The 26408-nt window shown below is 40.7% G+C and overlaps 1 protein-coding gene and 1 long non-coding RNA gene across 4 annotated transcripts in view; one reads left to right on the forward strand and one right to left on the reverse strand.

Annotated features, from left to right (window-relative positions):
- The window catches only part of PIBF1 (progesterone immunomodulatory binding factor 1), a 174014-nt gene that overhangs the window by 57563 nt on the left and 90043 nt on the right, over nt 1-26408 (forward strand). For all 3 annotated transcript variants that reach the window (XM_043504587.1, XM_043504588.1, XM_038400874.2), the window contains exon 10: nt 219-317. In XM_043504587.1, the coding sequence (XP_043360522.1) occupies nt 219-317 (99 nt within the window). The remainder of the gene's footprint in view (nt 1-218; nt 318-26408) is intronic.
- On the reverse strand, nt 7577-17882 carry LOC122457963. The gene is made up of 3 exons (XR_006277758.1): nt 17728-17882; nt 17309-17311; nt 7577-7587 (listed from the first exon to the last, which is right to left on the reverse strand). It is a non-coding gene; the product is annotated as an uncharacterized LOC122457963 (long non-coding RNA).

A 26408-nucleotide genomic window follows, 5' to 3' on the forward strand; every position in this document is an offset into this window, starting at 1 on the left:
AAATTATTGTAAATTGAGACTTTTGTGTAAAAAAACAGTCAACTATTAAGTATGAGAAGCTATTCACAAAATAAGTTAGCACTCCCATACGGCTCTTGTGAGCCAGTCCAAAATGACTAAAAAAGAGATTTAGATATAAATTAATATTGTTTGTTTATGAAAATTCTTGTTCATATATACCAGATTGCTGACAAAATAATTTTATTTTTTTACTTCAGAAATTTGAGAGAAGCAAGAGATAATGCTGTGGCTGAAAAAGAAAGAGCAGTTGTGGCTGAAAAAGATGCTTTAGGAAAATATGAGCATCTCTTAGAACAGTAAGTATATTTTAAAATGCATATACAGAAATTGAACTGAAGAGATACTAGTATATTTATGTCATTAAGTTTGATAATTTTTTCTGGACTTAAAGGGAATACTGCGTACAATTCTTGTCAACCATGTTCAAGAAAGATGAATTCAAACTGGACGAAGTGCAGAGAAGGGCTACTTAGATGGGTAGAGGAATGGAGAGCCTATTTTACAAGACACTAAAAGAACTTGGCTTGTGTTGCCTAGCTAAATGAAGGGCTGAGAGGGGATATGTTTGCTCTCTATAAATACCGCAGGGTAGTAAAACAACAGGGAAGGAGAAAAACTATTTAAGCTGAAGAATAATGTTGACAATAAGAACAAAGGGTATACACTGCCCGTGAATTTTTAGGCTGGAAATTAGAATGATGTTTCTAACTATCAGAGGACTGAGTCTCAGAAACTGCCTTTCAATAGAAGTAGTGGAAGCAAACTACTTACGAGTTTTAAAGTGGATCTTGATAAATTTATGAACATGATTATATGACATTATTTCCTGTGATAGCAGGGAATTGGAATCACTGACTGAAGAGGTTCCTGTCATTTCTGTTCTGTGTTTTCATCATTTCTCTAAGTGGACAAGATTAGTTTTTAACAAAATGCGTTTTCACTCATGACAACCAGTGGAATTCCAGAATGCCTCAAGATTCTTCTGTTCTTCAAGTGATGTCCCTGTGGGTGCTCCACTTTAGGTGTTGGTGCACCCCTGCGCCCATAACCGGAGATTTAAGGAATTAGTGCCCACTTGGGTCACACATGCACGGTCCCCGTTTTGCACTGCTTCAGGCAGTTAACAGGTGCTGTGCAACCAACCCCCCCTCAGCTTCTTCTCTACCGCTTTTGGCTTGAGGCAGAACACTTAGCAGCGCCTCGCAGCTTAGCAAGAGCTAAGCTTTCCCTTAGTTTTTAGTTTTCAGTTAGAATAGTTAGCCTTCCTATTTTATCCCCATCTTTTGCATCTTCCAAAAAAAAAAAAAGGTATTTAAATTTTTCCTGAGAGGGCATGTAGTTTTCCGTTTCTATGTGGTTAATGTACTTCCCCCGCTCTTTGTTTTTTTACAGGGAGAGTACGTTCCTTGAGGGGCATGACTGGTTCCTCAGGGTTCAAACACTGCACTATCTGCAGGTTTTCTGTATCTCTTTCTGACGGACACTCTGTGTGCCTGGTGTCTCGGCGAGACACATGTACTGCAGACATGTTCGCACTGTCACAATCTGAAAACTTGCACCAGAAAGGCAAGAGATCTCTAACGGAAACTACTCCTCATGGTGAGATCTCTCCACTTGGCATCTAACATTAGGTACGCACCATACCAGGCCAGAAATTGCCATAGGCAGCCTCTGATAAGGACCCTTCCTCCATGGCACGGGCTCCTGATTAACTTGCCAAGAAGGCGGCAAAAAAAACGGGATACCATGTTCCCAACTTTGGAGTTGGCCAAGAAAAGGCTCTCCACTCACACTCCGCAAACACTCCTGGTACCAACCGCTCCGGCCATGTCAGCAGCTGAAACAGAGGGTCCCTCTGGCACCATCGGTACCAAGAAACGGAAAACTCCCACGCAGCCGAGCTTGGTCACAAGCATTAAGGGGAAAATGAAGCCCCATGCCACAGTACCGTCGGACATGAACAAGCAATCGGTACCAAGCATCTCAATAACTCCCATGCTAATGCTGCTACCTAGTGCAACCATTACACTCACGTCAGTCACACACCGGTGCCGACAAGCAATTTCCAACATTCGAACCCATTTCCTACAACATCAACGGTACTGATACCGGACGTGTCGCAGCAATTCCTCCACCACAAATACATCTCTGTTTAATCGGTACCGGAGTCTCCCATCTTCAGCACCGATGGTACCTCAGTACCCACAGCACTTCGTCAACCCAGTTCTCCACCTCTGTCCGCTCCACAATTCTCCAGTGAGGATGGAGAGGAGAATGCTGGGCGCTCTCCGCCACATTCTTCCCCTGTGGCTGCTCCTACAATGCACGCCCCTCCATGCACGGGCTATCTGACAAACCTTCCAAACCAACCTGGATGCCCACTATGCCCTTCCAACCACAATGGCCTTTTTGGAACCTATGGGCTACATACCAACAACGACAACTGGGCATACCTGTCAGCCTTCCCACAGCTGACACACTTCAAGCACCTTTATTGATCCCACCTGGCACCTCTGAACAGGGGGCTCAGGAGGAGGAGGAGGAATTATCTGATCAAGACAATCCACCGGAAGTCCACTTCTCCTTATCCTCACCAGACGACACTATTATGCCCCCACCTACCACCGCAGGTGGTGATTTGTAGATATCTTGACATTGTCTAGGGAGAGCTGCCACTTCACTGGACATCTCCCCGGAAGAGGTCAGGAATTGCGACACAAGCACCCATCAACCTCATCTAAAATCACCCTTCCCATGAATGATGCGATTATGGATCCTGTGAAGTTGCTCTGGCAGACCCTTGCAACGATTCCACCTACCTGTAAGAGGTCTGATTAAAAAATACCATGTGTCTGCAAAGGGCTCTGAATTCCTTTTGTCGCATCCAACATCAAATTCATTGGTGATTGACGCTGTCAATGAACGGGGGTGGGCAACAATTCTACAGAAACACTCCATATGACAAAGACTGGAAATGCCTTGACCTTTTTGGTTGCAAAGCATATTCTGCTGAGACCTTACAATTGAGAATTGCCAACTACGAGGTCTTATTAGCAAAGCATGACCACAATAACTATGCAAGTCTCTCTGAATTTACTGCCTTTATTCCAGTGACAAAGAAGAACAATACAAATCACTCATCACAGAAGGTCAACTCATAACCAGAACAGCATTACAAGCTGCCCTTGATTCAGCATATTCAGCTGCGAGATCCATAGCAACCACAATTGTTATGAGACGAGCCTCTTGGCTCCATCTATCTGGATTCCCAAAGCTGGTACGGTTGACTGTGGAGGACTTACTGTTCGAAGGATCTGAACTTTTCGTGAACAAAACAGATGAGTCATTTCACACTCTTAAGGACTCGAGGTTGACATTGCAATCTCTGGGCATCCACATCCCTAAGATCAAAAGGCAACAGGGCAGTGATCAAGCCCCTCAACGATTCCGACCCCCTCCATGTGCACAATGCAGTAGATACTACAAACATCAGGGTCAGAAGTAGAATACCTCGAGGTGACGGCAATCTGGTCCCTCAAATACTACTTCTCAACCATTAACTTCCAGACAACAAATTTGAAGCCTTGGTCGAGGGCCTGAGAACCCGATCTCTTTCAATGTTGGAATCATCTACAACTATCAAGACCTTTGGAGATCACCTGACCTCATTTTACCCAATTTGGCACAGTATTACAACAGACAGATGGGTATTAGAAATTATCAAAGCTGGTTACTGCATTTACCTTATCTCCAAACCCCCTATCAACTCCCCCTTCCCTATCTCTCTTCAACGACCCCTCTCATGAGTGTCTACTGCAGTCATGGCCAGCCCACAACTCCCACTGGCCGGGAAAGGTGAACCACGGTCTCTGGGAGCTGCGAGCCATGCCTCTGGATGGTCAATGTAAACAAACTGTCTCGCAGCCCGCCAGCGGATTACCCTGATGGGCTTGAGGTTGCCCACCACTGGTCTATTGCAAGAAGAGGTAACCCACCTCATGTCTCAAGGAGAAGTAGAAGCTGTACCATCCGAGTACAGTGGGAAGGGGTTCTATTCCCACTAATTTCTCTCACAGGAAAAAAAAACAGGAGGTTGGAGGCCTATCCTCTACCTATCATGACTCAACAAATTGTGAAAACACAGCAATTCAAAATGGTCACACTAAGCTCCATAATCCCAGCATTAGAAAGAGGGGACTGATTCTCAGCCCTCGACCTCCAGGACACATATTTTTATATATCCATCCATTCATCCCTCACATTGAAAATTCCTATGATTTGCACTAGGACATGACCATTTCCAATTTGAAGTGCTACCTTTTGGCCTTTCCACTGTGGCTCGGGTATTTCTTAAAGGTACTAGCCGTAGTAGTTGCATATCTACGTAGAGAGGGAATCATGATTTTCCCTATCTGGTTGACTGTCTGTTGAAAGCACCAACAAGACAAGCAGTCATAAAGTCCATTAAACACACAATAACTCTGTTTACCAGGTTAACATTCAAATAAACATTCAAAAATCCACTCTAACACCGTTCAATACCTGGAATTTATTGGAGTGGACCTCAACTCCCTCGAGGCAACAGCCTCCCTACCGACAAAACAATTTCTGATTCTAACCAATTTGATCTCCACAGCACAAAATAGCCTGCAAATGTCTGCCAGAACTTGCGTACAAATGCTAGGCCACATGGCCACCACGACCTTCGTTGTCCGACACGCAAGATTACATATGCAGTGCTTCCAAGCCTGGCTCCAAACAAATTATGTCCCACACAAGCACAGTATAAACAAGTGCCTCACCATGTCAAAGACAGTCAAAGATTCTCTTTTGTGGTGGACCAACCCGGAAATGTCTCCTGGTGGGGTGCCCTTCTGTTCTGAACCCACTGTTGATCACCATCACGACGAATGCTTCCCTTCAAGGGTGGGGAGCACATCTGCAACCACACTCTGTATAGGTTGATGCTCTGTGACAGAGTCCCATCTTCACATAAACCTACTAGAACTACGAGTGGTTCGGAACACTTGTTCCCACTTCCTACCACTAATCAGAGACAAGATGGTACAGATTCTCATGGACAATGTAATTTTTATGTTCTACATAAATAGTCAAGGGGGAGTGTGATCACACTCCCTCTGTGTGGAAGCCATGCACCTTTGGCAATAGTGTACAATGTCCAAATTGCAGCGTCATACCTACCTGGCTGCCTGAATACTATGACTGATACCCTAAGCAGGAAGTTTTATGAGGACCACGAGTAGGAGCTGAACACACCAGTAATACTAGACATTTTCCAGATGTGGGGGTTTCCAATGATAGATCTTTTTACAACTGCACAAAACACCAAATACCCCCAGTTCTGCTCCAGAGTGGGACTCGGTCCACACTCTCTGGGTGACACCTTCCTCATCAAGTTGAACGCTCCCCTACTAAACGCCTTTTCTCCCATCTCCTTTCCTAGCCTGCGTGCTTCATAAGATCAAACGAGACAGATCCAGAGTGATCCTAATAACCCCCGAATGGCCACAACAAACATGGTACCCTTACCTTCTGCACATGGTGGTCTATATACCACACACACTGTCACTTCTACCTCAGCTGCAGGTTGTGTCATCCATCTGGATCCTCAATGACTCCATCTCAAAGCTTGGTTACTGCATGGTTCTCAGACTCTGAAATGACATATTCCACAGATGTACAAAACATCTTGTTAAACAGTCATAAGACAACTATCCGACTCACATACATACTTAAGTGGAGGCCATTCGACTCATGGTGCCGACAAACAGACTGCACTTCTCTCAGCCCCTTTACCTTTCATTCTAGACTACTTGATGGAACTCACTTTAGACAGTCTTTTTCAAAGATAAAGTATCCCTCAGACCACATCACAAGTTCCTATCTAAAGTTGTCTCATCCTTTCATCTCAATCAATACATTTGCTGACATTTTTTTCCTAAACCACATGCGGACAAACAACAGTCCAGATTACATCCCTTAGATGTCCACAGGGCTATAGCCTTCTACGTTAATTGAACAAAATATTTTCACAAGTCTCCAAAACTGTTTGTTTCAATCACCGAACGATCAAAAGGTAATGCCATTTCCAAAGAACCTGTTTCTAATGGATATCAGGCTGCATAAAACTGTTACCTCCAGCATGAATGAGAACCCTCTACACTGTAGGGCCTACAGGGATCTGCATGCATTCTACCATAGGCCTATCAGCATCCATACCATTTCTTACTAATGTTCCCATCATGGAAATCTGTAGGGCCACAACCTGGGCCTCTCCACACACACATGCCCAGCATTACACTTTGCAACAACATGCATCTTCCAGTATTCTGTTTGGACATACCATACTTCCATCTGCTACGTCTTCAACTCCAAAGCTCCCTCTTCCACTGGAGGGCACTGCTCTGAAGTGACGCACCCCCAGGGACATCACTCGAAGAAGAAGAGAAAGTTACTCACCTTGTGCAGTAAAGGAGGTTCTTTGAGATGTGTGTCCCCGTGGGTGCGCCACGACCCTCCAACCCTCTGCTTCGGAATTTTATTACTTTACTCTGCGGTAGAAAAGTAACGGGGGGTTGGTCGCACAGCACTAGTTAACCGCCTGAAGCAGCGTGAGATGGGGACCGTGCATGTGCGACCGGGCAACTACTACTTTAAATCTCCAGCTATGGGCACAGGGGTGCACTGATACCTAAAGTGAAGCCCCCACAGGGACACATATCTCAAAGAACCTCCATTACTGCATGAGGTGAGCAACATTCTCATCTTCCCTTGTCTTGCCTTGTCTCTCAAATAGTAGATCGTGTGAATATTTTTCTCACTGTTTCAAGAATGTCATAGTTTTTTTTTTATCTAAGTTAGGCCTGTCACCTAAGGGGGCAGTGTTTAAAATAACTAGCGGCCAAAACAAGTGCTCCTCTTGTGGTGAAGTTGTGCAACTCACACTGACATGATAGCTTCATATGATGTGAAGAACCTCTTTCATCAGATTCTGAGCTCTCTGATTCTCTATTACTCCTGCGGGATTCTGTGTGACTGCACTTGCAGAAAATACCACTCCCTTACCTCCTGAAGAATTCCTGTGCTTCCCTGCTGAAAATGACAGGGAAGCCACGCCAGGGTGTCTGTGGGAAGAGAGGACACGACCATGAGTGCAGTTTTTTGGGGGGATTGCTCCCCTTCAAACAGAGGTGAGACATCAGCGGGTGGGGAACACGGTGTTACGTGCCTCTGCCTCCCCTCATTTCTGCAAGCGTAGAGCTGCCCAGCTGTTTCGGCTCCGCTGACTCTGCAGCTGAACGCCACCTCCTGGGTCCTAGTGACAGTTGTGCTCCCCTTCTGTGTGTGTGGGAGCCTTCCTGTTTTCTGTGGAATAGTGAGTTCCTGCAGTGGGACTGGGTAAGGAGGGGTGGGGAAATGAGGGAAGGGAGGGAGATGGGGTGGGGGGAAGAGGCAGTGGGGAGGGAAGGGGATGGAATAGGGCGGGGTGAGGGGAATGTGGGAGAAAGGGGATAGGGGAATCGCGAGTCCAGCATTCGGCGTCCCCTTGGCAGCAGCTGGGAATTCCCCGTTAAGTAGGCCTATTGAACTCTCACCCTCATAGTCCTACACCTGCACTCCTCCAACTAACCCCACACACCTGGACCCCTACCCCACTGATCCCCAGCCAGCTGCACCTGGACCCCCACGCCATCAAGCCCCACTCCCCGGCACCCAGACCCCCCTGCCGAGCCCCATCTCCCCACACCCAGACCCCCACCTGCTGAATCCCAACCACCTTCACCTGGATTGCCTGCAGAGTCCCATTGCCGCTGCACCTGGAACCCTCCCCAACAAGTCCTTGTGCATCCAGATCTCCCACTGAGCCACCCGCACCCAGATTGTCCCACACAGAAGCCTCTCGCCCCACACCTGGATCCCCCCAGAGTAAGCACCTCCACACTTGGATCCTGCTGGGCGGGTCCAGCCCTTGTACTGTGTCAGGGTCAGTTGCAGCCTCACTGCCGAGTCCCTGTACTGGGGGAGATGGGGTCTTCAGGGTGACCTCCCATCTCAATGCAGCCAGCTCCCCACTGCCATGCTGGAGCCACATTTGTTTATTGACAAATAAAATTTGCAGAATTTTAAAATACTGTGCACATAATTTGAAATTTTTTGGTGCATAATTTTAATTTTTTTGCACATAATTCACTCAGTAGTACTCTATGGACCAGTGCTGTGATTCATTAGTTCAAAATAGGAAGTATTTTTATAATGTTTTCAACTAACAATTTAGCTATAATTTGTATGGAGCATAATAGTAATTGAATATTTTACTTACCTTTGTGGTAGCCCTTTTGTTCCTTTCCTGCTGCCTCCACCAGTTTTCTCACTTCCATATGTCCCAAATGATGGTGTAGAATGGCTGTAATACTTCTTCATGCCAATTCATTAATATATTTTAGTAGGGGGAGAAGTTGTGAATAATTCTCTGTACTGCTTCACAATAGCTCCAGTGTTCTGCTCTGCAGCACCTTGGTTATTTAAATGCTTAGTTCTCCTAAATGATGACTAGTAGTCATGCTAATTATATGCTGATTTTGTGTTATAGATGATATCCAAATAAGAATTTGAATGAGGCCACTACATTCATTTCATTTATGACTTAATCCATGTTTAAACCCAGGTGTTTAGGAACTGAAAGGCTAATGCATTAACCAACCGTGCCACCTCGCTGTCTACTTGGAATGAACGTTTAAGTGACATTTTGCTTGAACTAGCTTTCAAAGGTGAGCTGTAAATAGGTATTGTTAAGATTTTGTTAACTTAAGCAATATGTGCTTCACACCTAATAACCAAGATACTGCTATTGGAGCATTTAGCACATTGCCCAAACCTATAAACACTCTTTATTATTCAGTCCTGTGTATTTTGTCCCCTGTGGGACTCCTAGCCCTCACTGCAATATAACATTCCAGCATGCGCTATGCTGTAAGTGAATTCATATAAAACGTGGAACCCTGCTGAAAAGTAAATTCATCCCTTAAAGAATGAGATAAGTGCCATTTTTTCTCTTTTTACTGTATAGAATTTTTGTTTTAACAAAACATTATCTTATATTTTGGGCATATGATTTTTTTTTAAAAAAAAAACTTCAAAACCATGCAACGGCCTTCTTAAAAAAAAAACAAAAACAAAAAACAAAACAGTTTCTTGACCTCTTGAATGTTGGTTTCCTGGTCCACTGAGGTGGTCTGATTGTTGTGATTTCAATGGCATTATTTATTAGGGCTGTCAATAAATTTCGATAACTAATGTGATTAACTCAAAAAAATTAATCACGATTAAAAAAAATTCATTGCGATTAATCACAGTTTTAATCACACTGTTAACATTAGAATACCAATTGAAATTTATTAAATATTTTTGGATGTTTTTCTACTTTTTAAATATATTCATTTCAATTACAACAAACAAAAAAAAAGATAGTGAGCACTATACACTTTATCTTTGTATTTTTGTACTGTGCTCACTTTATCTTAGTATTTTTGATTACAAATATTTGCACTGTAAATCTGATAAACAAAAGAAATAGTATTTTTCAATTCACCTCATACATGTACTGTAGTGCAATCTCATTCTCGTGAAAGTGCAATTTACAAATGTAGATTTTTGTTGTTATATAACTGAACTCAAAAACAAAAGAATGAAAAAACTTTACAGCCTACAAGTTCAGTCCTACTTCTTGTTCAGCAACGCTAAGAGAAACAAGTTTGTTTACATTCATGGGATATAATGCTCCCTGCTTCTTATTTACAATGTCATCTGAAGGTGAGAACAGGCATTCGCATGGCTCTTTTGTAGCGGGCATCGCAAGATATTTACGTGCCAGATATGATAATCATTTGTATGCCCCTTCATGCTTCGTCCACCATTCCAGAGGACATGCTTCCATGCTGATGATGCTTGTTAAAAAAATAATGCGTTAGTTAAATTTGTGACTGAACTCCTTGGGGGAGAGTAAAATGTGTCCTGCTCTGTTTTATTTGCATTCTGCCATATATTTCATGTTATAGCAGTCTTGGATGATGACCCAGGATATGTTACTCGTTTTAAGAATGCTCACTGCAGATTTGACAAAACGCAAAGAGGGTACCAATGTGAGATTTCTTGATCCAAGGTTTAAGAATCTGAAGTGCGTTCCAAAATTGGAGGGATGAGGTGTGGAGCATGCTTTCAGAGGTCTTAAAAGAGCAACACTCCAATGCAGAAACTATAGAACCCGAACCACCAAAAAAGAAAATCAACCTTCTGTAGGTGTGTAACGGGGTTGTCACCCACCTCTCACGAGTGCCCCCTTCTGGCTGGGAGTGTCTGCGTTCTTTAGTTCTGGTGACCCCTTTTGCTGGTTCTCAGGCGAGTTTGTCAGTGACACAGCACTCCAACCAAGTTAAACTGTCTACATGTTAACCAGCACAAACCCCTTCCAGGTATACGGTCCACTGGGGCCTATGTTAGAACCCCTGTGGTGGTGGTGGTCTTTCTCTAGCCCTCCCTTGGCTGTGATGTTTAAGTAGTTCAGCCCTGGTATGGGATTGTATCCCCAGGGCTTACTCCCTGGAGATACTATCTTTCTGTAGCCCTACCCAAGTTCAGTGTCTGCTCAATCCTAGCAACCAGCCAAAAGCTGCCTCAGTGCTCCCCCGGTCCCTGCTAGCAAACCATCCATGGCCCTGCTCCTCTTCCAGGCAGCCAGGCCTGCAGTCCTTTCTTCTTCTACTCCAAGCAGCAGCTAACTACTGCTCTGCAGCTCCTTTTTTATGGCCCTCGTGAGCCCTGATTGGCTACTTCCCCTGCAGCCTCTGTAGCCTGCTTGGAGGACCTCTCCACTGCTCCTTCCCTGGGATGGGTGTGGCAGAATTCTGAGGCCTCCAGAAGGGGGCATTTGGGCCTAGTCCACCCCATCAAAAGGCGGCATCTCACTCAGATGATGAAAATGAGCATGCGTCAATCTGCACTGCTTTGGATCATTATCAAGAAGAACCTGTCATCAGCATGGATTCACGTCCTCTGGAATGGTGGTTGAAGCATGAAGTTTAACATATGAATCTTTAGCTCATCTGGCACATAAATATCTTGCGACACCAGCTACAACAGTGCCATGAGAACGCCTGCTCTGACTTTCAGGTGACACTGTAAACAAGAAGCGGACAGCATTATCTCCCGCAAATGTAAGCAAACTTCTTTGTCTGAGCGATTGGCTGAACAAGAAGTAGGACTGAGTGGACTTGTAGGCTCTAAAGTTTTACATTGTTTTGTTTTTGAATGCAGTTTTTTTTATATAATTCTACATTTGTAAGTTCAAATTTCATGATAAAGAGATTGCACTACAGTACTTGTATTAGGTGAATTGAAAAATACAATTTATTTTGTTTTTTACAGTGCAAATATTTGTAAGAAAAAATATAAAGTGAGCACTATACACTTTTTCTGTGTTGTAATTTAAATCAATATATTTGAAAATGTAGAAAACAAAAAAAAATTAAATAAATGTTATTCTATTATTTAACAGTGCGATTAATTTATTTAATCATGCTAGACAGTCCTATTATTTATGCTTTGGTGGTGTTGAATCACAACAAGAGACAACAGTCTAAATAAAACTGGAATATGCAGCAACTAAAAAGAAGAGAAAAAATGAAGTTTTAGATAACTCTACTGAAGGCTGGTTACTGATGCCAGTAATATGTTGCTTAAGTTAACAGAATTTTGGCAGTTCACCTTTAAAATATGTCTGAGCTCTGGCCTCATCAGAATATCCTTCCTTACTTCCTTCATTCTCCATTAATGGTAGAAGCAACCAACTCCCACCAAAAAAAAGCTGTCACCAAAGTCCAGTCAGTTTTTTGCTTGAGTTGTGGCTCTCCCTTCCTTGAATTTCAAATGTCTCACCCTGGCTTTTGGAACATGTTCTTTCACACACTTCTTTTTGCTTATACAGCATTCCTCTTCTGCATCCTCCTCCTCCCAGGAGGGATCCTGCACTAAAATATGGCAATAAACATTTTAAAAAGACTAATTACTGATATGTAAATCATTAAAAAGTGAGGTTCTGAGATCTTTGTTTTGTTCAATAATTTGATATAAAACAAAATACCTATTAATTAAATTATAGATTGTCCGACAGAAAAATCTACTCTCAAAAAAGAGATGCTATAGCATACTTTCTCCTAGAGTTGACGGAAAATGAGCTTGTTACAAAGCTAATACTTTATACTTCTGTTTAGGAAGGAAAATGGCCCTTACAGCATCTTGATGGATGACTCAGAAACAGGTAGATCTATCTGAAACTGCCTCCCCTTCTGGCCACAATATAGGTATAAGCAGGGGTGAAAGTAAGTCAAGTTACTTACCAGTACGCTGGGGCCAGCTCTGGCCCCCGGAAAGGGGAGTGGCCTAGGGCAGAAGGGGCGGGGCTGAGGGGGTCGGGGTCAGAGCCAGCCCCAGCCCACCCTGTAAGGTAATCCCCCCTCCTCCTCCTCCCTCCCCTCCCCCACCAGGGTAGCAGCAGCAGCCTGGGGCTCCAGGGGCTATTTAAAGGGCCAGGGTCTCCCCTGCTTCTACTGCCCCGGTCCTTTAATTAGCCGCCAGAGCCCTGGGGAAGTGGCGGGGCTCCAGCTGCTATTTAAAGGACTGGCGATGGGAGAGGAAGATGGAGCCATGGTCCTTTAAATAGCCCTTGTAGCCCCCGCTACCCCAGGGTTCGGGGGCTATATAAAGGGCCTGCAGCTCCCCTGCTTCTACCGCCCTGGTCCTTTAAATAGCCCCTGGAGTAGCCAGTACCCCAGGGCTCCAGCAGCGGGGCTCTGGAGACAATTTAAAGGGCCTGGGGCTCCAGCCACTGCTGGGAGCCCCAGGCCCTTTAAATTGCCCCTTGTAGAAGCCGGGCTGCCCCAGCTCTTGACAGTACGCTGTACCGGGGCATACTGGCTTACTTTCACCTCTGAGTATAAGAATTGCAACTGATATAAGTAGATGAGTTGGAATACGAAAAGGTGGCAAAATGACAACTTGGCATCCTGAGATGGAACAAAAGACATAGACTTTGCAGACTCTAAAATCCTGAGATTTTTGCTGACAAATGAGTGAACCCTGGGAACTCTCCCAATATAGCCAGGGCCCTCTGATGGCTTATCTACACTTGAAATGTTACAGTGGAACCGTTGCAGTGGTTCAGTGTAAATGCTACCTATGCCAATGGGAGGGGTTCTACCTTCGGCATAGGTAATCCAGCTTCCTTAAGAGCAGTAGATAGATTGGCGGAAGAATTCTTCCATTGACCTATGCCCGGTATATGCCAGGGGCTAGGTCTGCTTAACTGTGCCACTCAGTTATTCTTCACAGCCCTGAGTGAAGTAGCTGGTTAACCTAACTTTTCAGTGTAGTTCACACCTAACACAGAAGTAGAGAAAAGAATATTACTTTTACTCAGTAAGGGAATATTTGTGGTGTTCAGTTTTGGACAGAGCTGTTTTTTTATAAGAAGTTAAATTTGTTATTACTCAAAAGGTTCATCATAGTTGCCATTGGTATCATAATCTGTATAATCAAATATGTTTGAAAACTTCAGAAGTATGTGGAATGCTGAAGAACCTGGATGGTGGTTAAGAAAAGCCCCCTGGCAAACATTATGATCAGGAGTATAGCTAATACCTTGGGGGATTTTAGTCAAATGCTGTTCTTTTTTTCTCATGGTGCTGGTGATTAATTTTTATCAAATAAATGTTTATAAAATGGTCAAATGCTAATAATTCTGTTTGTAGGATCTCTCCTCATTCAGTCCTCCCTGGTAGCTGGCTAAATGACCAGAATACAAATTGAAATTTTTCTCTAAAGGAGATTTAGACATATAATTGTCTTAAAGTTAATCAATATATGATATCTAGCTATTGACTTAATGCTAATAATGGTTATTTGTCCAGCTTTGGAAGAACTTTTCTGATGGCCTCAATTGAAGGGCGGAGCCTACAGCAGTGACACTGGAATTGCTCTCTGATGTCTCTCCGAATTTCATAGATAGGGCATGAAATGAGCATATTGAGAAAATAGCATATTGAGAAAAGCTATAACAGAAATATTTCAGGCAAGAAATTGCTCATTATTAAGCTTTAGAATGTAGGAAGGGTGAAAACAAAATACGTAAACCATACATGGCAAGATGGCTATGAATAAAAGCAATAATACTGTAGTTAGTTACAGAAGTATTTATAGAAACCCCTCATTCTCAGTACTGTTTAAATGCTAAATTCCTCTGAACCAGCAACCTTGTATTTCTACATGTCTGTAAATTGCTGAGGAGTTTTGATGCTATATAGATAGGTATTGTGTATCGTAGCTGAGTTTAACTATGACTATCAAAGTTTCCCTTCCCTAATTGTTAACAAGGTAATAGTGGAGAATACACAATAAAAGAATAAAGGGATATAAATAGATCACTGTATTTATGAATCAAGCCTTAAAACCTCCAAAAGGTTTGAATATTAAGCCTAAACTTATTGCATAACGATGAATTAAATTCTTACTAATTTTATTTATCTAATAATATAGAAAATAATTCAGAGTGGTATCTGCAAATTTGCCTGAGTAGATTGCTATGACAAAAAATGTGCGTGCTCGCAGGACTCTAACAGAATACTACAGGGCCATACTTCCTCTTACCGGGGTACCTGAACACTACCTGAGCAATTCCGCAATCAAACATATTAACCTGTAATGTTAAAAAAAATACATAAATTAGGTGATAGATAATATATTGAAAATTCTCAAAAGTAATTATATACTTGTATATCAGTAAAAATATATTGAAGTTAAAACAAAATATCGGACACATTGTCAAAATGCAATAATTCTTAATGGATACTGTAAAATAAGATACTAAAGTATTATTAGGGTTGCCAGGCAACCGGAATGACTCCCAGTCGAAAAGGGATCCTGGTAGCTTTGGTCAGCACTGCCAGCTGGGACGTTAAAAATGTGATCGGTGGTGCTGTGGGTCTAAAGCAGGCTAGTCCCTACCTGTCCTGGCACCGCGCTGTGCCCCAGAAGCAGCCAGCAGGTCTGGGTCCTAGGCGGGGGGGGCATGGGGCTCCATGCACTGCCCACGCCCCGAGCACTGGCTCCTCACTCTCATTGGCTGGGAACCGGGGCCAATGGAAGCTGGCCGGGGGGGCAGTGCCTGCAGGCAAGAGCAGTGCACAGAGCCTATTGGCCCCTCCGCTTTGGAGACAGACCTGCTGGCCACTTCTGGGGTGCAACGCAGAGTCAGGACAGGCAGGGAGCCTGCCTTAACGCCGCTGCGCCACTGGCCGAGAGCTGCCCGAGGTAAGCCCATGCCCCAGCCCTGAGGCCACCTCCAAACCCCTCATCCCTGGTCCCACCCCAGAGCCTGTACTCCCAGCCCAGAGCCCGTACCCCTCCACACACCCCAACTCCCTGCCTCAACCCATAGCCCCCTCCCGTACTTCGAATCCCTCAGCCCCACCCCCTAGCCTGGAGCCCCCTCTTGCACCCCAACACCTACAGCCAGAGCCCTCATCCCTCCTGCACCCCAACTCCCTGCCCTAGCCTGGAGCCCCCTCCCACACCTTGAACCCCTCATTTCTGGACCCACCCAAGAGCCTGCACTCCTAATTAGAGCCTTCAACCCCTCCCGCATCCCTGCCTAAACTCAATGAAAGTGCATGAGGGTGGGGGGGAGAGTGAGTCACTGAGGGAGGGGGAATGTAATGAGCAGGGGGAGGGGCCTAATGGATGGGGCAGGGCAGAGGCCGGAGCCTCTGGGAAGGGGCGGGGCTAGGTTATTTGGTTTTGTCCGATTAGAAAGTTGGCAATCCTAGGTATCGTATGTATTCTAGTTTTATTTCTGAATCGGTTAGATGTGGATTTCAGGTTAACTGGATTTTTTTCTTAGCTACTGTCCTGCTTGTTAACTTGGAAGGTGTCTGTTGCCTTAGGGAAACAAATCTTCACTAACTAATCCTTTTGAAAATGTTGCTGTGTTTATTGTAACTTATGTCTGATCTCTGAAAAACTTATTTTAATTAAACCAGGGAAATAGTAAATACAAATTCCAGTTGTGGCAAATTTCAGAGTAGCAGTCGTGTTAGTCTGTATTCGCAAAAAGAAAAGGAGTACTTGTGGCACCTTATAGACTAACAAATATATTTGAGCATAAAGCTCACGAAAGCTTATGCTCAAATAAATTTGTTAGTTGTGGCAAAGCAGACCCTTTTCTGTCTTTTCTTGTTATTCTTTTTCAGGTGCTTAGGAATTCACAAATTTATCAGAATAGTACACAGGAGAGAATTAATATTTTTAAAAGCTTATTTTGATTGTTGTTGTCGTGGACACCACAGGAAGAATGACAAGACATGGTTTAACTGTGCTGCAACTTTATTAAGCGACAGTACTGGGAATGATCTATCACTTATCCTGCACAGATCATCCTTCATTTGTAATCCATACTACTTGGCGGAGGGTGGTCATCAGCCCACCTCTTTGCTGCACCTAGAGAAGGACCTGTCCCAGTAAGAGTTGAAATACAGTAGCAAAACCTGTCATCTTGTTCTCTATTTCCACTCCATCAGGGATCCTTTGGTGGATGCTCTTTTGGCAAGGCTAATTAATTGAAATTATACATTTTTGTTGCCCTTCATAATGACATTCCATGCCCCCAAGCTTGTGATCTCAAGTTCTAATTTCTAGCTTTTGCAAAAATCCTGCAACAATTTCTTTTTTTTTTCATTTGGTGCTGATTGAATAATTCATTTTTCAGTTCAGTGACTGAAACAAAAAAACTGAAAAACAAAAAGTTTTGTTTTGAACTGAAACTGTATTTTTCCCCCCAGTTTTTCTTGACAAAAGAACAAAGAGTATTGTTCAGGCTGAACAAAACGTTTTGAATGTTGGTTCAGAACAACATTTCTGAAATTGTTTTGTTTCAACAATTTTTTTTCAGGTTTTTTCCAGATGAAACTGTTCACCAAATTCGTCTAAAATTCATGAATAGTTTTGGTGCCCCAAAAATACATTTTACTATTCTCCACAAAGATTTCTCCCAGCTCTAGTTGTATCTAATATAGATACAATGATTGAAAATACAATAGATACAATAATAGAAAGTCCATACTGGAGGCACTTTTTAATTGCATAGAATTTTTCCAAGCATTATACATATATTGGTAGAATAAACTTCTGAAGCTTTAGCTTCTTCGAACTAGGCAACTACACTCTGAAGAATGTGAGCCTTTTCCTTCAAGCATTTGATTGTTTCCTATTGAAGAAGGCTAATTAAGGAAAGCAGGGAAGTCCAAAAAATATTGAGGGTTAAATTAGCAGTCTGATAACTAAACATGGTCCAGTGTCATAGAAGGCACCAAAAAGCTGTCTTGCCAAAATATGTACATCTATATTCGCATTTTGTTGTGCTTTATAAACAATCATGCTCCTAAGCCATTCAGAGGCTTTTGAAAATTTTAGCCTTAGTGTCAAATGGCTACCAGTTATACTTGTGATTATGTGAACCGTATGATAGAGTTCAAGTTTATCCCTCACATTAAAAAAAATTGCCAGTCATAATGGTTTTCTATTCATAAAATTGTAATATTTAGCAAAATTGGTTAGTAAAACTTCTTTTAAAAGATAGACTCTTAGAGGGACAAGTGGCGTTCAGCCACCCGAGATTGAGCAATAACAGGTCTGTGATGCCCTTAGATGTCCGGGGCTGCACGCGTGCTACACTGACTGGCTCAGCGTGTGTCTACCCTACGCCGACGGGTGCGGGTAACCCGTTGAACCCCATTCGTGATGGGGATCGGGGATTGCAATTATTCCCCATGAACGAGGGTCGGCGTCCAACTTCTTAGAGGGACAAGTGGCGTTCAGCCACCCGAGATTGAGCAATAAAAGATAAATATAAAAATCATTTAGTAATGCCAACTATCTAAATCAACTTATAAAAACTTCAGGTAAAAGAAACATATTTTCCATATTTATTTTAAAATGACATTTCCTGGAAGGGAAGTCCAGTGAATTCCCACTGATGAAGTGTGAGTGCATTTCTCCCACTTGTAAATGAACTCCTATTTCCTATAGAATATATTCCGGTACCACAATGAGTCATTTTCAGCATGTTTTACTTTAGCTCCTAAAACAGTTTAAAACTTGGGGCACATAGATAAATGAATGTTATGTCCACTTTTAGAAACTGTTTTATGCTTCAGTGTTGTAGTGACTGTGAATAGGACTTTCAGAAAGCTGAAAACAAGGTCCTGATTAGAAATGGTTTTGGAAGTAATGTTAAAGGTGTTTGCAAACGTCTTTTCGACAGTCAACCTCTGTGTGCTTCAGTTTACTCATCTTGTAAATAGGGTGATAATACTATTTACTTACTTTTGTAAAGTGCTCTGAGATAAATGCACAAAAAGTTTTATATAAGTGGCCTATGGTGATTAAGTAATTGTTTTTGTTTTTGGTATACGAGTTTAGTTTTGCAGACTTTCACCTTATTTGTATGTGTAGCAATACTCACTTTTTTTTTAAAAACCTTCCTCCATATTTTAATATGATACCATTTATATTATACCTCCCAGTCCCATAGGTCAGGACTATACTCCAATGAGATTTCCTGAGAGTTGAGAGAACCCAGCATGGTGTATGCAGGGACATTACAGAAGAACATGAGTTAAGATAGTTGATATGGCTTGAAGGGTCTAAAATGAGGAATGGGAAGAAAAGGCTCAGTATATTTAGAATTTTTTATGTTCACAAAACATCCCTGTTGCCTTTGTTGTTAGGGACATTCATTATATTATAGCAGTTATTCCCTTTTAAAAAAATCTTTTTATGTAAATCTTTAAGTCTCAACATGTTCCACGTTGTGGTTGAAGTACCTGGGAGGATTTGGGACAGAAACGTACTGCTGGCTGGTTTGGTTTTATAGCATGCGAACATAAGTGTAGCACAGGGATCAACTTTTTGTTATATATGTACAGTACCTAGTACAATGGGGAGCCCCTGTCTTTAATTAGTGGTGTAGGTGCTACCATAATACACCTAATAAATAATTATCTCTTATCCCTGGGTTCTCTCCAAACATACCAACTATTACCACTAGTAAATATTTACTGCTACTAGTGTTGGGAGGGAGTAGTATGGTGAAGTGAGTGTTGAAAAGCAGAGGTTGAGGGGCAGTCTTGTATATATCGCAGGTGGTAGTCTGGAAAACATAATGCTAGAAGCCTGGCTTAGATAGGTAGGCAGAGGTAAAGTTCTGGTGTGTAGTTTGTGATTGTACAGTTCTTGTGGTAGTGGTAAGATATGAATCCTTTAGCGGAGAAGAAGATGGTATGTTGTGTTAGTTGGTTTAACTTTTAATTTGCTTGCTTTTGTAGTTTTGTAGTGTAAAGTAATCCTACCTGATTCTCAGCTAAATTTGATTGTCTATTAATATGTAAATAGGCTTAGAAGGATTTGAATTTTATCCATAAATGGCATTGAACATTGATTTCACTGAACACACACAAACCAATGAAAAAATATTTCTATCTATAATGGCTGAAATTTACAGCTAGGCAAAGTAAGTAAAATGCTGCTTGATAAGTTAGTTTAATTTAAGGATATTTACTTTATATAGTTTAAGGTGATGTTGACAGTTTGTGTTTTCAGCAGTTAAAGATTCATAACTTTTTATATCTTTCTATTATTTTTAAATAATTATTGTCTGCCCCCATAACTTCATTTAAGTGTGAACATTAAAATTGATAAAAATAAAAAAAATGCTTAAAACACAATTTTGTGGAACTGTGAAAATTTAAATTTGATTATTTTAAGCATTTTTTTCCAATTATAAACAAAATTATCTGTTGAAATTATTAAAAAAAATCCTGCTAAGCCTCTATATAAAGCTTTATGCCTTTCATGAAATATTTCATAATTGCAGCCCCTCAAGTGGGAAAACCTACTCAAGAAATATCTCACATGATGTGCACCCTGTAGCCCAGAAAGTGGTAGCAAAGTATTGTATTTTCTTTTTCATTGTGCAGATTACGAAATATTTAGTGTTTGAAATGTCACTTTCAAACAAATAGTAATAATTTTGCTGATTTAGAGGAGGAGAAAAAAGGAACCCTTCACAAAACAAAAATTCTAAACTGTGGTGAATATGTTTGCAGTTTGTTCGTAATTCAAGTAGGTTTGTTACTTCTAGCTTTCTAATGTCATATCATGTCACAGCTTGGAAAGCTTTCTGATGGTCACTATGTTAAGGGAGCAAAGCTCTTTTGTGCCATTAGATAGATCAAAGTTTTTTTTCTTTTTGAACAAAGAAAATTGGATAGAACTTTGAGGAGGAGTTGTGCAATAAAAATATGTTTATAGATAGTCTTACATATGCATGAAGATAAGAGTGAACAACTTAAAACTGACTTCAATCGCCAGTATATTTTTGATTTGTTCAGGTGATTACCCATCTTAAGCCATACAAGAAACTCCATTTGGAAACTGATTTTTTTCCTGGACAATCCACATTGAGCTGTTTATAGTATTTCTCTTTTATTTTTAAAGTTGCTCCAGTGGAAAAAATATTTCCTCTGTGCTTTTGTTTACTATAATAAACATGTTAAATAATAATGTTAAAGGGCCACTCAAAAATGGAAACCAATTGTCCTAAGCACTGTACAAACAAAGTAGTTGATGGTCCCTGCCCTGAAGAATTTCCAATCTAAATCAGTAATTCTTGACCAAGGGTAAGTAGAGGTCTTCCAGGGGTTACATCAGCTCATCTAGATATTTGCCTAGCTGTACAACAGGCTACGTAAAAAGCACGAGCAAAGTCAGTACAAACTAAAATTTCATCCAGACAATGACTTGTTTATACTGATCTATATACTATACACTGCAATGTAAGTACAATAGTTATATTCCAGTTGATTTATTTTATAATAATGTGGTAAAAAACAGAAAGTAAGCAATTTTTCAGTAATAGTGCCTTGTGACACTTTTTTGTATTTTTAAGTCTGATTTTTTTAAGCAAGTAGATTTTAAGTGAGGTGAAACTTGGGGGTACACAAGACAAATCAGATTCCTGAAGGGGGTACAGTAGTCTGGAAAGCTTGAGTGTCACTGATCTAAATAGACAAGACAGACACATGGTGAGGGAGAGGATAGAACACACAAGCAGAATGGACAATGTGATGGCAGCAAAAGTCATGTTAGTTCCATAATATTTTGAGGGCATGGATGTGTGGTTAGTTAGGAGGATATAAGGTAAATAGAAAGAAAAGGGAGGGAATCGTGGGTGAGGGGGACAGAGCAGGGCAGAAGAGGGGCAGGTGTTGAGTGAAACTGAGGAGAATATATTTAGCCACATACATGTAGATTACTAGCTTTGTGATGAGCTGATGTCTGCAAATAATTCAGTGATTTACTTAGCATAATAAAAGAAGGTATAAATATCTGTATGAAATGGAATTAATAAAAGGAAAATGTAAGCTGAAAATCAGGGAAATCCTCCTGAGAGGAGTGGAATAGTCTCAGAAGGGAAGCCGTGGAATTCCAATTGCTTGGGCACTTTCAATTTAGTCTGGACAAAACATTAGTAAATGTACAGCAGGGACCAATCTTGCATTAGTAAAGTGGATGACTAGGCAGGCTAATAGGTTTTTCCATCTCTAGATTCTGAAACTTGATGTGCTGTTTATAGTAAGATACTATTATCAACGATTTTTTTAAAAAGCCAAATTCTAGTAAATATGTAATTTTCCTATTTAAATTTGAAAGCAAAAATAGCCACTTGATTTTCTATTTAGTTGCTCCCATGATAAAAATATGCCGAAATATCAAAGAGAGAACTTTTATGCAAGGCCTTTCTTGATTGACTTCAGCAAAGAGATTTCAAGACGCTTACATGGCTGTTGGCACATCATTCTATTCTTTGACATTGTCTTGAACACATTCTCTAGTCCCATACTTGTTTGAAGCAACGTGCATAAAAGTAGCTAAAGGCAGAGTGGAATAGGAATTGTAGGAGCCATTGGAATTTTAGAAACTTGTGTATTTGGATCTTTAAATGAGTTTATAGAAAGCATGTTTGGGGTGGATTGTTAACTGTTGGTTATTTTTCATTTAATTATTTAAAGCATAAAATTTATACCAAAATATTTGCAATAACGGTAGATTTTACAAAAATTATATTGTCCATAAAAATAAATGAAAGCCCCAGTGGCAGCATTCCTTCTGCTATATCTGTTTGATTTAAATAACAACTTCTTTTATCTCCACATAATTGATATGGCATTATTATGTGCCTAAACAAGACAACCAAGTGCTGCAAAGTACTGTTTGTTTATTAATCACATTGGATGCCTTATTTGATCATGATCTGAGAGATGCATTGAATTACTTTAAATGCATGTTTTGGATTCCTATAGATCCATAGTACAGTTGTTGAACATACCCTGCGGTTTTACCCCAGCAAAAAAAGATTACTCACATTCATACAAGAATCTGCTTCCAAGCCAAGAATGACAGTTGCTGCTACAGCTGAGAGGTGAAATGGTTTAGGAAATCATTCAAACAAAAGTTAACTTAGGTCAAAGCAGAAAAAGTGCATTTCAGATTCCTTTATCGAGTCTGGAGGTAAAGTTATTTGAGGTGTTAATGATGATTATATAAGCTGTCAAGAAGAATATTCCAGCTCAGTAAATTTGTAAAGCCTGATGAAAGTTGAGGTGGATCAGAGTTTCTGCCTCTGTTGTTTTCACATGCTTCTATTTTTTATATTCCCAGATTTTTAAAATAAATGTAGTTGGAGAGGATTTTTTCTTTGCTTGTATCTTTAAATCTTTCAGCATGTGTAAGTGATAGTATACTAAGGAGTGGAGAAGAGGGGAGTTGGCTGCATTATAATCCAAACTTTGTGGCAATGGTTTGAGTGTACTGTGCCAAAACGGCATATTTGGCCTATTTTAATGTTGACATGAGCACCAAGAGTCTTCAGATTCATTCCATGTGATGTAGAGGATTACTCAGACATAAGAGATCGGCCATCTTTTTTAGCAAGAACGAAAGATATACTATAAATGGAAACTTTTAAATAAGGGGGGGGGAATTAAATGTTTTCAAAAGAAAAATCTATGAATGTTTAAAAACATTAAAATGAAGTATTATATTTCTATGCCAGTGTGCTGTATACAGTAATAATGGAATGTACAGTACAGTGCACATACCAGGTTTGCATTATTGAGTCTGTATCTGTATAGCTCTTAATATACTATATATACATTTTAAAAGCCTATATCCCAGAGCACATTATTACGCTTATAAAGTGACATTTTTGTAGTTCCTAAAACAAGTTAAAGGTGACTCACAAAAATAACTGTCCTAAAAATGGTGTCTGAAGTTGGAATGAAAATAACTACAATTTAAAGGAAAATAATTAATCTTTGTCTATGAAATAGTCTGAGCTGTAAACTGTCCTATTTATTCTATCAGAGTTAGTGACCTCACAAACCTTGTAAACATAGAGGGAATTCTGGAATATTCATCAGAAATAAATTGAGGAAAGGCATTTATTTTTATTAATAACTTGTTAAAAAGATTATAGTGGATGGAGAAAAATAATATTTTGAAAAATCTTAGAGTAACAAAGCTTTATTCTTTTTTAAAAAACACAGAAAATATTGACACTGCCTTTATTTTAAAAGATAATTTTAAAATTTTTTAAAAGGAAACCACTGTTATAAGTTAGAGGGTTAGGCCTGTTGAAATGTGCTGCCATCAAATTGCTGGGGAGGAGAGGCTCATAAGGAACATCTTTCTCCTTTTTAAACAGCACTAGATCTGGTAAGAAGAAATCAATATTGGCCCTAGTCTTTCCATAGTTATTGTTGCAACCAGTATCCATTATAAACTCTGTATTCACTCCTGCTATAACTCTTGCTATTATTATTGGGTTAGTCTGCAATTTGCCAGGTTTATTGTGAAGATGGGAATTTTCTTTAAGAGTTGGAAGAAAATTGGTCAAACAATTTTTGTGTCTCAGGTCACTAAGAAATTATTCTGATTTGGGATCTGACTTATGTCTAATATTGTTCTGTGTACCTCTATGTTGGAATGTCTAATTACTACCACATCAGGCTTTCCAAATAGTAAAATATTTTTTGAAAAATATAGCAAAGACTATGTTTCAAGAAAACTGGGTGTAGCTAAGCAACAATAACAAGTCTTGTGTTTAATTATTCTGGTAATAATGAATACAATGAGTAGTTTGCCCTCTGGTGTCTGGTTGTAGTTTAGAGAGAACATATGGTCCCTCTACACTTCATCACTATAACAAAGTTTCCCCTGAGCTGAAGTGATAGTCTTGTGGTTTTTGGAGCTAAAGGCCCAAGATTCTAATCCCCACATATATGCTTGATTTATCTAGAAATTTTGTTCTTACTAATAGTGGAATAATTACAAACTTGTACCCAATTGTTTTTTGTTTTTGTTACTAGAAATAAAATTAGGCTGTTTTTGAGTTACAGGTAATTAAATATTACTCTGAATATGGGGCACTCTGATATTAGCTCTGTAATTAAGAATGCAACCACAGTCCTTTTATAAGCTACTTCTTCACTCCCCTTATAATTTTCTAGAATATTTTAGTGCAACCTGTAAGTAGTTACAGACTTTTTAAGTTTGAAGGCAGAAGAAGAAATATCTTTTTATTGTTAAAGTTACAGAGAGTTAAAATTCAAACCCTTTAAAGTTTAACTTTCTTTGGGTTTTGGGGGTTAACTGAGCAGAATATCGGCTTTAAACTTTGAATACAATGAATAAGGCACTGGGGGGAGAGGGGTGAAGTCATAAGGGCCTGACTAAATCCATCCTAAAATACTTAAGAAAGTGGCTGAAGAGATCTCTGAGCCATTATCTTTGAGAACTCCTGGAGGATGGGAGAGATCCCAGAGGACTGTGAAAGGGTAAATATAGTACCTATCTATACAAAAGAAAAATAAGGGCAACCCAGGGAACAATAGACCAGTCAGCTTAACTTCTGTACCCAGAAACATAATGTAGCCAATAATCAATTTGTAAGCATCTAGAACAGTGGTTCTCAACCTGTGGCCCAATCAGCACAATGCTGTGGCCTATGTGACATCCTCAGGACCATATAGGTAGTGTGTCACATGTGGCCTACGGTGTTAAATAGGTTGAGAACCACTGATCTAGAAGATAAGGTGATAAGTATCAGTCAACATGGATTTCTCAAGAACAAATCATGTCAAACCAGCCTAATATCCTTCTCTGACAGGGTAACAAGCCTTGTAGATAGGGTGAAGCAGTAAATTGTATCTACAGTCATGCCTCGATTTACATGGTATTTTTTCTGCATGGTTTCAGTTATGCATGGTCAATTAATTGTGACCCTTTATTTTTGTACGTGGTATGGATTCACTCTTAGATGGTGCAGTGTGGTCTCAATGCACAGGTGCATCTAGAATCAGCTGGTCACTTTCTGCCCCTCCTCCACCATGCTGCTCTCAGTGTGATTGGATATTGTCTTGTACACATTACATTGTCCGCTGCCTTTACCCACTATTTATCTCCCTTAATAAGTGTTTACCATGAGCTCAAAGAGAAAATTGAGAGAAAGTGGATCAAAAAGTGATACATCATGTGTGAAGAAGCAGAAAAAAGTGTTGACTTTAGTACAGAAATGGAAATGTTGCATAGGCTCGCTAAGGGTGAAGGTTAATCATCTGTGACTAGGGCTTATGGCCTTAATGAGTTGACTGTGTGTACAGTGAAGAGAAATGAGCCAAAATTAGAGCAATTGTTGCTTCAAGTGCACCTAAAGGTGCTAAAATGTCATTCTATACTCATGATACTACCATGCAAAAGATGGAGAAAGCGCTGAATATATGGATTGAGAAAACACAGAAAAGAGTTCCATGGTTGGGCCAGTGATTTGAGAAAAAGCTAAGAAATTGTACGATCACTTAAAAAGGGATGCTGCGTCAACTTTGGAGGAGAGCAGTGTAGCCAAGGAATCTACTTTTATAGTCAGCAAGGGATTTGAGAAGTTCAAAAGGAGATATGGGCTACATAATGTTAAATTAGTTGGTTCAGCAGACCATGAAGCAGCAGCAAGGTTTCCACACAAGCTGGCCGAACTCATTGAGGAGAAAGGTTACAAACCGGAGCAAGTTACTAACACAGATCGGACAGGTTCTCTTTGGCATCCATTTCCAAAATAAGCCATTCTTCCAAAAGATGAGAAATCTGCTCTGGGTTTCAAGGCTTTGAAAGACTGACTCATCTCATCTCATCTGTGGTAATGCAAT

Source organism: Dermochelys coriacea, chromosome 1, assembly GCF_009764565.3.
Source record: "Dermochelys coriacea isolate rDerCor1 chromosome 1, rDerCor1.pri.v4, whole genome shotgun sequence".
Taxonomy (NCBI): Eukaryota; Metazoa; Chordata; order Testudines; family Dermochelyidae; genus Dermochelys; species Dermochelys coriacea.